General features: G+C 40.1%; 2 protein-coding genes across 4 annotated transcripts in view; one reads left to right on the top strand and one right to left on the bottom strand.

Moving 5' to 3' along the window:
- Positions 1 to 8,250, bottom strand: part of ZFC3H1 (zinc finger C3H1-type containing) — a 47,140-nt gene extending 38,890 nt beyond the window's left edge. For 2 of the 3 annotated variants that reach the window (XM_063309117.1, XM_063309119.1), the window contains exons 1-5: positions 7,523 to 8,250; positions 3,241 to 3,651; positions 1,471 to 1,520; positions 1,009 to 1,207; positions 646 to 872 (exon numbers count right to left, since the gene is read on the bottom strand). In XM_063309117.1, the coding sequence (XP_063165187.1) occupies positions 646 to 872; positions 1,009 to 1,207; positions 1,471 to 1,520; positions 3,241 to 3,651; positions 7,523 to 8,078 (1,443 nt within the window). In that variant the 5' untranslated portion in view covers positions 8,079 to 8,250. The remainder of the gene's footprint in view (positions 1 to 645; positions 873 to 1,008; positions 1,208 to 1,470; positions 1,521 to 3,240; positions 3,652 to 7,522) is intronic. The other variant, XM_063309118.1, reaches the window with a different exon arrangement.
- Positions 8,251 to 8,255: 5 nt separating this feature from the next.
- The window catches only part of TMEM19 (transmembrane protein 19), a 34,363-nt gene continuing 29,827 nt past the window's right edge, over positions 8,256 to 12,791 (top strand). The window contains exon 1 of the mRNA XM_063309121.1: positions 8,256 to 8,540. The gene's annotated coding sequence lies outside the window, so the exon portion shown is untranslated. The remainder of the gene's footprint in view (positions 8,541 to 12,791) is intronic.

The raw sequence follows: 12,791 nt of genomic DNA, 5'->3' as shown, positions 1-12,791 counted from the left end.
CCAAAATATCGCTTCAAAATGTCCCTAAGCTTCTGCAACGAATTTTGGAATGTATTCTTGCCTAAAGGAGAAGAGGGGGAACTGTTCTCCTTCTAGTCCCACCTACAGTAAAAAATCCACAAAGCACTAAAGTCTACTGAATTCTCGTAGGCCGTTTGGATGGCTTGGGTCCTTAAGTGTGCTCTTGTTGTTATGGGTATATGCTAAGTCTTCTGTGTCACATTCACCTTTCGTTAATTGCTGGGTTTTTTCTTCATTGTTTTTAATACTGTATGTCTCCCAGAATCATTTTGAATTGGGCACTGTTACAAATCTAAGAAATTAATTTTATCTCCTATACCTCAAAAGGTTTTAATAATAAATTTGTCTAGCATGGTTACTATATGATATTCCCTATTTCTAACTTCCTTTTATTATTTTGGCAGCCATCAGGTGACATATTTCTTGGGTAGATCTATTAAAAAGGTATTTTAAAATCAATGGGATGGAGGCCTGAGCCAATTAATGATACACAACCTAAAAAAGATTCCAAATGTATGGATTTTAAAAAGGCAATACACAACTAGTAGTACTTTATGTGCTATCACCAACAACATTTTCTGTGCTGTATTCTTTAGAAACAGTAGCACTTAAGTTAGTACATACCTTGCTTCTTGTTCTCATCTTTCCACCAACCAGCTTCATGAACCTGTTATACTGTTCTTCTTGATTTGAGAGATCACGGATTTTTCTAATTTCCTCTTCCCTTTTTCTTCTTTCTTCCTCTTCATCCTGTTTCCATTGCTCTTCCTCCTTCTGACGCCTTTCCTGTTCCTTTTGCTGCTGTAATTTTTTCCATACCTTTGTCTGCTGTTTTCTTAATGCTTGCTTAGCTTTAAAAGAACGATCATTATTTAATTGTATTTTAATTTCTCCCAAAAAACATAGAAAATCTACCAAGAGTGTAGCTTGTGAAATAGTAAACGTTACCCACACTGAAAACCACCACTTACTAGGTTAATTATTTACCTGCTGTACTTGGCTTTTTGGCAGAATGAGATTTTGTACTGATTTTGCCTCTTTGCTGTACGGTTTTTGCCTTTGTTAGTTTTTCTTTGCTTTCTTTCATTACTTGCTGCTCTTTCTGTTGCCACTTTTTACTGGCAGACTGAAGAGCTAGTAGTCTTAGCTGCAACTCTGACACTTCCTGTTCTTCATCCAACAATTTCTATTATAGGGATAAAAGGATAAATAAGCACTTCAATCCTCTATCCAATTCTAGATTTATACAAAACATTTTCACTGAATAGACAAACTCATTAAGACAGGTTAGAGTACCAGAGATTTTTTTTTCAAACTTGGAACCTTATATGCATTTATTAGGAATTACCCCCATTAAACTCAGCTGCACTTAGTTTCAAATTAAGACACATTGCAAATCTATATTTTGCTAAAGCTCTTTATTTTAGTGGTGAAGTATCACGTTTTTACCTTCTCTACTGCAGCATCAGAAGTGTCAAGCTTTTGTTCTTTTTCATCTGCTTGAAAAAGAGAGAACAGCACTATTTTTCTAACTATAATGACAATATCATTCAGACAACTTAAGACATGCAGAGAAGAACAACAAAGATGATAAGAGGATTGGAAGCTAAGTCCTACAAAGAAAAAAAAGGAACTTGGTATGTTTAGCTTAAATAAGAGAAGGCTAAGGGGAGACATGACAGCAGTCTTCCGATATATCATGGGGGAGAAGATTTATTCTCCCTAACACCTGAGGGTAAGACAAGAATCAATGGGTGGAAGCTTTACAATGAGAGATCCAAACTTGAACTGAGAAATTTCCTGACTGTGAGAGCTATTAAGCAATTGAACTGCCTACCTCCTGAAGTTGTAGATTTTCTATCGCTGAAGGTCTTCAAAAGACTGGACAGCCATTTGTCCAGAATGGCATCAGGATTCCTGTACTGGGAAGGGGTTGGACTAGACTTCCAAGAGTTAGGGTGGCAATGCAGGGCAGTGGGGGAGGCAGAATGCAGGGCGGCCAAAAGGGCAGAGATGGGGGGAGATAGGTGGGTGAGGGGAGTTGAAGCAGAGACAAGCGCAGCAGGGCAGGAGGAGTGTGAGGCCCAGGCCTAACAGCAGCATGGTCCTGGCCTAATGATTGCAACCGGGACTATGGTCACTAAGCAGTGCAGACAAGTGATGTTTCACCTAACAACCACATGGCTTAGCAATGGAAATTCCGGTCCCAATTAGGGTTGTTAAGTCAGGACACCTGGATCTCCTAACTAATTAATTATTGCAGTACTTTCTGGGAGCCAACTTCAAATTTGAAAAATATCAGCAGAATAGTAAAAGAAGAGTTCAGGAGGAAGGTTTCAAACTCCTTATCAGAATGATTAGTTGGAGATCAACACCAAAGCAAGACTATAGATGCTTTCAATTACAGCCATCTGTTATACTTTCTTTCAATTTAATACAAAGTGGGGACTCAGCTACTGTGGTTTGTAAATTTTAATTTAGAGCTTAGCTATACTTTCAGTGCAGCCAATTGTACCTCATTCTATTAACCATGGTTAAAAATGTAACTATATTCAAGATATACTGTATGTGCCTAGATGACAAAGAGAACTATGCCTAATAAACAAAGCCTCATCTGGGTCACATAGGCTTTCCAATGGTAAAACAACAGAAAAATGGATGACTGCCAACACAATAGAACATTCAGGAAAAACTGCTGCGTTCTTTCAATATATACTATCAATGCTATTTCTTCTACAAGCTCCTGGTAAATGATGTTCAGGAAAGACGAAGAGAGAGCCTCATGGTATTTATATAACACACTAAACTTGGTTAATTTTAACCTTTGTTAATGATTTTATGGCTTGAGATGCTAGGCAAACCCAGCCATCTGGCTTAATTCAGTAAACCAAAGTTAAAATAACCCAAGCTTAGTTTATTGTGTGAATGCAGACCACATCAAAGGAGCTTTTAATTTGTGAGTTGTATGACACAGATTTAATATATTTTACTTCCAACTATTGGGTTTTAATTGGTAGTTGCCTCAATTCCCCCAAGAAGAAAATACAATTTTTTTTAATAAATCAAAAAGCTGTTTCTAAACACAATTTCTGGTAAGAATAGAAGTTACACTTTTTTTTACTTAGTTATAAGCAGAAACAATTTTTAAAAACTGAAGGAATCAAACTTCAGCATTTAAAAATGGTTTTATGCAATCAGAACTTTAAAAAAAATAGTTACCTTCACTGGTATCCAGGTCAGACCTCTGTGAATGTTGTTTTATTCCATCCTTCGCTTTTTTCAACTTGCTCCTCTCAGCTAGCGTGGGCAGTTTTTGCCTAAGAGGTTTCAGTTCAAATGCCTGAAAACTTAATACTTTATTCTCCTCAGGAGACACTTCATTTACAGCATCTTTTGTAATACTGACATTTTCAATGGTTATTTGGTCCTGTGGACAGGCCACTTCATAATTGCTTTGTTGAGCACTGTCTTCTTTATTATTTAGAGCCAGTTTCTCATCTTTATTAATACATTCAAGTTCTAGTTGAATCTGCTTGTATTTCAACAATAAATCCTCAAAACTTTCTTCAACTGAGTTATCAGTTTTAGAATAGTTCTGCTTGCGAGATGGAGATTTCCCAAATGTTTTGGCTGGTTCATTTATTAAGGAATTTATCTAGCATACATTTATTTATACCAGTACAGTTAAGATAATGTGCAGATATTGAAATGCAATGTTCTGTATTGAGAGATTTTACTGCATCTTGACACCGTTATATATTCTAAAATATTTTCAGAATTTCGCATACAAAGAAAACATGTACTGTACTTCTGTATTCACTCTAAATAAAATTTTGAGTAGCTTGGCATTACACCTGCTTCCTCTTTGGTACTTTGGAGAGATTCCCTGAAGATACTGCCACAATCATACTTGATCATTTCTCTGTAGTGAGGCTAGACATCTGAGGTATGTCTAGCCTCACTACACATCCCAGGAGATATTTTTTTGAAGTCTGCTTGAATGTAGGAATTTGCTCGAGTAATCAGATCTAAAAAGTACTATAAGACGTAGTGCCAAGATATGAGCTACAACAATAATTCTGCAACACAGTAATCCATATTTATCTCGCGCACAAAAACAGCTCAGTCTACTGTGTAAATTTTCTAGGTCTGCAAACTTTCACCTTATTTTCCATTCTTTATTTTACCATGCTTGTTATTTGCACTCTAATTATTGGGAATTTTGTTAAGTCGAATTCAGGCTTCCGATATTGGTAGATATTGACTATACGCTTTCAAATCTGTTATTTATACTTTTCAGTGGTTTTCCTTATATATAATTCCAATTACAAGACATTATAAAATATATTTTAGAAGAACTGAAGAAATATAACCCAGAAGATTTTATACAGGAGGAATTGAACTGGTGAAAATTGGAAGCTTGAAACTTACAAGAGTCCTTTTGACTTATCTATCATTATTATCAAAGAGCTAAGTATAGAAGTTCTTCAATCTTTATCTTATACTTTATATGAAAGTACTAATTGTGTATTCTAAGGGTTATAGCAAGAAAATGTGTGTGAAGTGCTTTGAATAGTTGAAAGAGCACTTCACACATTTTCTTGCTATAACCCTTAGAATACACAATTAGTACTTTCATATAAAGTATAAGATAAAGATTGAAGAACTTCTATACTTATCATTATTATCAAACAGCTATTACATTTACTGAAACCTGTACTGTATTTGCATTTATAGCTGCAGTTTGTTTAAAGCACCTTAAACATCCTGTGGCTCTTTCAAATAAAATATTTGAAGTCAAAACTATTGAGGTGGGGGGAGATAGCAGCTTATTGGTGTTTAACCAGTAGCCTCACAAGGAAAAAATCCAGATCATGTGGAAAAAGTTACCAGTACTAACTTTTATACTGAGACAATCTAAAATTGCATTATTATAACATGAAATCCATTTGATGGGATCTATGGAAGAAGCACTGTATCTTTACTCATGTGACCAAAATCTCCCATGTCACTTAACTCTACCATATCATTTAATCTTCAAGTGTAATGCATATAATTGTCCCATTTTACAAATTATCAACCCAATGGCCTTGCGGCTGGGTAAAGTTTCAAATGCAGATATCAACAATGTATCTGAATTTAAGCTGACCATTCTATTCATAATATCAAAATAATTGTCTTAAGCCAAGATGGGCATGTAAATCTGCTTGAAGCAGTTTTAAACTTTTAAAATAAGCTTGAAAAGTGAATTTATTGGTGCACCCTCAGAACTATGAAAACGAAAAAGCTATACAGCAATAGATGAGGAAGTCTCATCTGGTGCTTGAGAGTCTTTAAGTTCTTTCATTCAAAATAAGAATATAAAGATAAACTGCAAGACAACATTCACTGAAAAACAGCTACTTAAAAGTTCTTGTCAGAATCCACGATCAAAGGATTGATGAATCGTTTGACCATGTTCATCTGCCATGATGAGTCAATGTGTGTCAAGAACCAGAGGGGAGGGGAAGCATCAAGGAGTGTGAAAGTTATTTGGACTAATTGGACAAAGTCAAGGTCATACCAACCAAAGATATCTGGACTTGGCATGCATGGCTGTTGGAATCGGTGGGATGAATAGGTAGAGGGGGGGAGTGGGGTGACTGCTCGCTTTTAATTAGGTAGTTTCGGTGGGAATCTTCAATAGCAGCTTTCTCTCTTGATCTGTACACATTTTCAATAAATCTGAAATCTGCATAATTCATTTGTGCATGAGTCAGACTATTACTGGGAATAGAGGTGTCAGATTCTTACAGTTCTGGTTACATCTTCATGTTTGTTGTTTATTTGTTTAGTCACTTCCGACTCTTCGTGACTTCATGGACCAGCCCACGCCAGAGCTTCCTGTCAGTCGTCAACACCCCCAGCTCCCCCAGGGATGAGTCCATCACCTCTAGAATATCATCCATCCATCTTGCCCTTGGTCGGCCCCTCTTCCTTTTGCCTTCCACTCTCCCTAGCATCAACATCTTCTCCAGGCTGTCCTGTCTTCTCATTATGTGGCCAAAGTACTTCAGTTTTGCCTTTAATATCATTCCCTCAAGTGAGCAGTCTGTCTTTATTTCCTGGAGGATGGACTGGTTTGATCTTCTTGCAGTCCAAGGCACTCTCAGAATTTTCCTCCAACACCACAGTTCAAAAGCATCTATCTTCCTTCTCTCAGCCTTCCTTATGGTCTAGCTCTTGCAGCCATATGTTACTACAGGGAACACCATTGCTTTAACTATGCGGGCCTTTGTTGTCAGTACATCTTCATGCAGTTTTATATATTTGAAATGCAGAAATAAAACTGGAAGGCAGACCAAAACTACACCCTGTTCTATAGATATAAGAATAAAACTGCATAATTAAAACCAATCCAAACAAAAATGTTGCTTGCTTAAGTGAAATATACTGTGGCTGTTATATTATATATTATATATTAGTGGCTGTAGAAATACTTGGCAATGGTATTCAACACCAGTTCAAACTCTTTAAATACACCTTCATATGTAAAGGTAGATACAAACAGTCTCCAGTCAAAAGCAGCAAAATATCTATGTGTCAGAATTCTGTATGTATTAATATGCTGACTCTACTAGGGTCAATGCAGATCACATGCTTCACAATATATTCTTAGTAACATAGGCTTAGCTATGTAATTTACAGTATAATCCTTTGCTTCTCTGTTTAGAAGTCGTATTAATATTATACTGATATCAATACTGTATACAAAATTGCATACTAAACCTCCCTGAATTATTCCCCCAAAACACTTGGAAGCTTACAAATAATAAATTAAATACAATCCTAATCACATAGAAGTAAAACACCTCCAATGGACATTTTTAAAAAATGGTTAACATGTACAGTATCTGAAAAGGCTCCCTAGCACTAATGCAATGAAGACCACCACTGAACTCTTCCAAAACTGAATACAAGTTAATAACTTGTTTAAATATGAAATTAATCTCTAAGTGCTTCAAAGCTCACTAATCAAACATAGCCAATTGAAAGCAGTGTATCTCTTTCCAATCCCTTCTTTGAATGGTCAATCCTTCAGAAGCTTTCCAAGCAATTTAACTTCTAGGAAAACATGTCCCCCTTCTGCAAAAACGTCCCTGAAATATTCATATGTTTGCACTTTCTCTCTTAGCCTTTCCCAACCGGGTAACCTCTAGATCTGTTGGGAGCACAACTCCCATTATTAGGCAAACCTCAACAACTCTGCATTTAGATCTTCCATTACACTCTGACTAGAAAGAGCTCTCGACTCTTTATGATGTCGTCACTGTAGTCTCCACCCAACCTTGAGCAAGCAGAGAGCAAAAGGACTTCTCCAGAATTATCGCTTTGCCCAAGCTAACCGACATGTTATAATCAGACTTGAACGAACCAAGACAGCAAATTTAAGTCGCGTCACGCACACTTCCTTCCCTCGAAATAAAACAGCAACAGCAGCCAACCGTTCTGACAAGGATACATTTCCGAGGCGAAGGCTCCCTCCAGCCTTGGCTACCACTGTATCCGCCACCTCCTCCCGAGGGCTTTCCAGGGGAATTGCCACCTCGGCTCCTGCCCCAGCGGCCCCCGCCCCGGTAGGCCCTGCCTCGAAAACGAAACCGGTCCAACGCGTTGTGGCTGCGTTCCCAGAAGGAAAGCCTTGGGCCGGCGTCAGGGTGCGGGCCAGGTGGCATCCGCGAGCACGACGAGGAAAGGGGCGGCTGGGGACGGAAAGGCTCCTTGAGCCGGTACCCGCCACCTCCGCCGTGCCCATGGACGTGCCCGAGTTCCGGGGGAGGCTGGTGGCGCAAGTGAGGGAAGCGGCGAGAGGAGGACAGGAGGCTGTTCCGCAGGTCGGGAGGCGGCCTACGTCGGGCGTAAGGGCCCCGGGCGCCACATCGGTCTCTGCCGCTCGGTTCAGGGGGCGCATCGTTATTGTCGTCGTCGCTGATTTCTCCGTCCTCTAGCTCCCCTTCTTCTTTCGGAGAGAGGTCGCTCGGGGTCGCCGCCTTCTCCTCAGCCGCAGGAGCCGCCATAGGCGTTATTCAGCGCTAACTGGGCCGCAGACGTAGAAGAAAACGCCTCGGGCTGGCCCGCCCACAAACGTACCACTCACTTTCGGTGTCTTTCAGAAGTGGTGCGACGGCCCAGTGAGACCCCAAACTTGTACGCGCAACACCACCCTTCCCCTTTGCTCGCAAGACTCTCGCGAGATCTAGTTTTCTCTACCCTTCCCCTTCCTCAAAGGATAGCGGGGGAGTGGAACATCACAAAGGGGATGGCGAAATGCACGTTGGGAATTGTAGTCCCCCGCGTCAGGAAATTGAGGAGGTCAGTCGTACTTCAACGAAGAACTGAGAAATAATAACGGTTCTTTAACGGCAATTGTAGTTCGTGCTATAAAAATATGAGGAAAGGAGTGGCTGAAGATTCAATAAAGCCCGCATAAAGCTTAATTTAGGCGTAGATGCAGAACAAGACAGAACTCAGCTTTACCGGTGCGTTTTGTATAGTTCATAATTAACTTATGGAACTCTGCTGTAAGATGTGGAGATGATAGCTACCATCTTAGAAGCTTTAAATGAGGATTAGCCTTATTCAGGAGAATATGAAGACAGAATCCCATGAGAACAGTTAAAGAAATTGGGTGTGCTTATTCCGGAGAGAAAGCCAGGGGGAGGAATGATAGCATTCTTCAAATACTTAAAGGGCTGTCACTGGGAAGAGGGTGTAGTTTTATTCTAAGCGCTCCTGAAGGTAGGACGAGAACCAACAGGTGCAGCAGAAGTTTTACCGAGGGAGATCCAAACTTGAAATAAGGAATTTTCTGAGAGAGAGAGAGCTGTTAAACAGGCTGCTTCTTAGAGTTTGGGCATGATCCATCTCTGGAGGTTTTCAAGGAAAAATTGCAGCACTATGATTTGAGGATTCCAGCTCAAATCCAGGGAGTTGGACTAGAAGACCATCGAGGTCCCTTCCAACCCTGTGAGTCTAAATCATGAATCTAATATTATACAGTATAGAGTTTTATTGCTTCACCAGGTTCCACAGTGATATGCCTGTAAATGGCAATTGCTAGAAACAGCAGAACTTTCATGCTACTATGCTGCTTGTGGCCTTCTCATATGTAGCTGGTTAGTCACCGTAGAAAACCTGGAGCACAACCAGATGGACTCATTAAAGTGCTTTCCTTCAGTCCATTATCCAGTAGAAAAGTATTCTGGAATACTTTTAATTGCTATCATAGCCTCAGTTAACAAGGCTAGTAAATGGTACTATCTTTCCTGTGTTAATCTGGGACAAGTTAAGGAAAGTGAAGGATAATTCTTCTGGCCTTGTTTCCCCTCCTACTCAACATCATCTATTGGTGGGAAAAACAATCACTTTCTTTAACATGTGGAAAAGGGAGGGGCGAGTATAGTCAAGGGTAGATCTTGGGTTTAGCTACCTGTCAAGCTGCCCAACTAACAGGTTGTAGGTGCAGAGAGGTGTGGGGTGATGGAGGGAGCTGCCCTTGTGCTTCTGCTTGGCACAACCTCTCCTGTGTGCCTGTGGCCTCCTATGATTATTTTTGAACATGAGTCTAGAGCTCTTCTGAAAGTGTGATAAACCGATGACAAAAATACTAGCCCAGATTTGGGGTTAGGATATAAGGTGAAACAGAAGGAGCAAATTATAATAAGCAAATTCTGTTCTTGATTAGCATTGCCAGGGAATAGCAGCACCTGGAAGCCTGTGGAGTAGGCAAAATTGTGCACCCACATCTAAAGTAATAAAACTATAAAAAGTACAGCCACAATAAACCCTTGTTAGCAAAGCAGCAGCAAACCTATAATGTACTCTCTGGTAGCAGAACCAGCAACATAAAACTAGCAAACCTGGCTCTTTTTCTCAGTTTAAATCAGCCTTCTCAAAAGATCACTAATCTTGAAAGAGTTCTAACACACTTCCAAAATACTGCTAAACCTATGTTTAAAAAACAGACTTTGTACTCTTTCAAAAGAATGCTAAACTAGTGTATATAAGGAGCTTGCATAACTCCTGACAACAGTTTGGTATTGGAAATCAACTTTGTCTCTTTGCAGCTCAAGACAAAATGGCCAATGCTGGAGAGGAGGGTTTACTAGTTTAGATAATTAGCCCACATCAGCCTAACATGTCCAATAGAAACTAAGCAGCTCTTAACCCTTCATGTATCATTAACTGCAACATTAGTGTGTGCTAAATTGTGTCCATAGCAAAAATTGTTTCAGGGGAAAAGGGAAAATGCTACAGTATTTTAAAACTGAAAGAACTAAATATAATGCTAAAGAGCTTCAATTGGGAGCTAGGGATAAGATGAAGGCAATGTCATATCAAAATGATTCCCTGTATCTATTTATACTGCTGTTAAGGGGACTTAAGGACAGGCCCTAACATAAGCTGAGTTCCCATATTGTATTAAGTAAACAATGATTATTACTTTGTATATGTGTAAACCCAGGCAACTATAGCTTAATTAACTAACCATGGTTAAGCAAGCCATGGCTTGTGAATATCTATATAGCCACAATTTCCATGAGATTGCTTTTTCACATATAGATCACTCTTCCAGTAGCTATCAGATGCTTTCCTCCTCACACTGTCATTTCTCCAGACCATGAAATATACCATAACCACTATCAGTGACAAGGGGCGTAGAGGGATGTTTAAGGATAACTTCCTATAAAATTGGGATATACAATTTCCATCCGCTTGAAGGCATGACAAGGCATGGCATTGCTCCATAAGTGAGCAGGGCCAGGACCTACTTTAGGAAGGGGATTAGGAATTTTAAGGGATGCTTATTGAACCCATTTTATCACTCAAAACCTTAAACAAGGAATATCAAATGTCTGGCTTCACTTAATCTGGATGGGCTCAGAAAGTCACAAAAGTTTCTTGACAGACATCAAACATAATGTGAGTTTTCCCACAATGTTTTTTTTATGTATGTTTAGTAGTTTTTCTTTTTATTTATTCTGTCATTATCTAAAGCAGACTTTTTTTTCCCATTGTATTTCACTATTCGAACAATAAAAATACCTTTAAAATGAGAGACTGGAGAGACATACTGAAGTCCCATATTGAACTGGGATACTAGTGGTAGACTTCCCTTTCTCCTGAGTTACAAGCAGGCTAAGGATTAACCCCTTTAACACCAATACAATCATGATTCACAATTCCAATACATTTTGTGCAATTTTATATGAATCACCTGAAATTCGGATGGAATAGGATTGGAGTAATAACTAATAAAACAGGTGCAGATCACGTGGGCTCTCCAGCTTTAATTGAACTATGATTCTCTACAGCTCCAGCCAGCATGTATTATGGCGAAGAATGTCATGTACTCTAATTCATCCATAACTGGAGGCACACGGGTTCTCCCTCCTTGCTATGAAAGATTTAGGATGAATAGCAATAATTCATAAAAAATATTTTTCTCCACAATATTGGAATGAGACTTCATTCCAGAGGGCAGGTGCTGTGACAGAGAAGGCGTGCTTCCAGGGTTCTGATAGAGGGTACTGTTTAATGGGAGATAAGTGGTCTCTCAAGTAACCAGGCCCTATGCTATGAAGGGCTTTATAAGTAACAGCCAGCACTTTGAATAGCACTCACAACCAAACTTGCAGCCAGTGCAACTTGTGAAGCAGACGTTCTACATGGTCATCCTAAAGCATGCACATCACTGTGTGCATTGCTGCATTCTGGACTAATTGAAATTTCCAGGTGGTCTTCAGGGGCAGTCCACATAGAAGCATGCTGCAGTAGTCAAGTGATGAGGTGACCAGGTATCAGCCTTACCAGATAGGACAGACAGGAAACATGACCAGATGAGTTAATTCTACTTTATTGTAAGGCTACATTAACAGAATCTTGCAAGTCTGAAAGTAAAATTCTCCTGCCATCTCCTTTACTCCTGAGAAATTAGGGAGGGTCTCTTCTGAGCCTCTTGCCCTGCCCAATATTGAGCTGCAGACTATGCTGTCTCTTATCTGACCATTCCCTAGGCAGCATCTCTGGGCCCAATCTCCCAAGGTTCATTCTCACATACCATCACACCAGGTAATGAGTGATGTCTCCTGATCTACAAAAGGGTGCAATTGATGCACCAGATGAATCTGTGCAAAGGCCTTCCTGGCCACAGCTGCTACCTGCTCAAGACCTCCAGACTGTGCACCACTCTTGAATGGGGAAGTGCAACCCCATCCAAGGTCAGAGATGGAATATCCTCAGATCTGGATGGTCCAAACACCCACAGCCACTGAGCCTTGATAGGACTGAGTTGGAGACAGTTCCTCCCCATCCAAATCCATACAACTTCCAGGCACTGGGACAGAATTTTGACAACCTCACTTGGCCAACCTAGGGTTGAGAGATATAATTGGGTATCATCACTGAACTGATAATACCGAACCCCAAACTAATGGATGACCTCCCCTAGTAGTTTCATGTAGATGTTGAAATGGAGGGTAGAGAATAGAACCCTGTGGCATTCCACAAAGGAGGGGCCAGGGGAGCGATCTGTTCCCCCAAACCAATACCAACTGGAACCAGCCCTGGAGAAAGGAAGAGAACAACTGAAGAATGTGCCCCCAATCCCCAGTGTTGTCTCAGAAGGATACTGTGGTCAATGGTATTGAAAGCTACTGAAAGATCAAGGAGCACAAGGATGGATACACTCCCTCTAACCCACCTCCGCCACAGGTCATCTACAAGTGCAA

This window comes from Candoia aspera, chromosome 7, assembly GCF_035149785.1.
Source record: "Candoia aspera isolate rCanAsp1 chromosome 7, rCanAsp1.hap2, whole genome shotgun sequence".
In the NCBI taxonomy this organism is placed as follows: domain Eukaryota; kingdom Metazoa; phylum Chordata; class Lepidosauria; order Squamata; family Boidae; genus Candoia; species Candoia aspera.
Note: the sequence above shows the minus strand (reverse complement) of the source record. Positions and strands in the feature narration are given on the sequence as shown.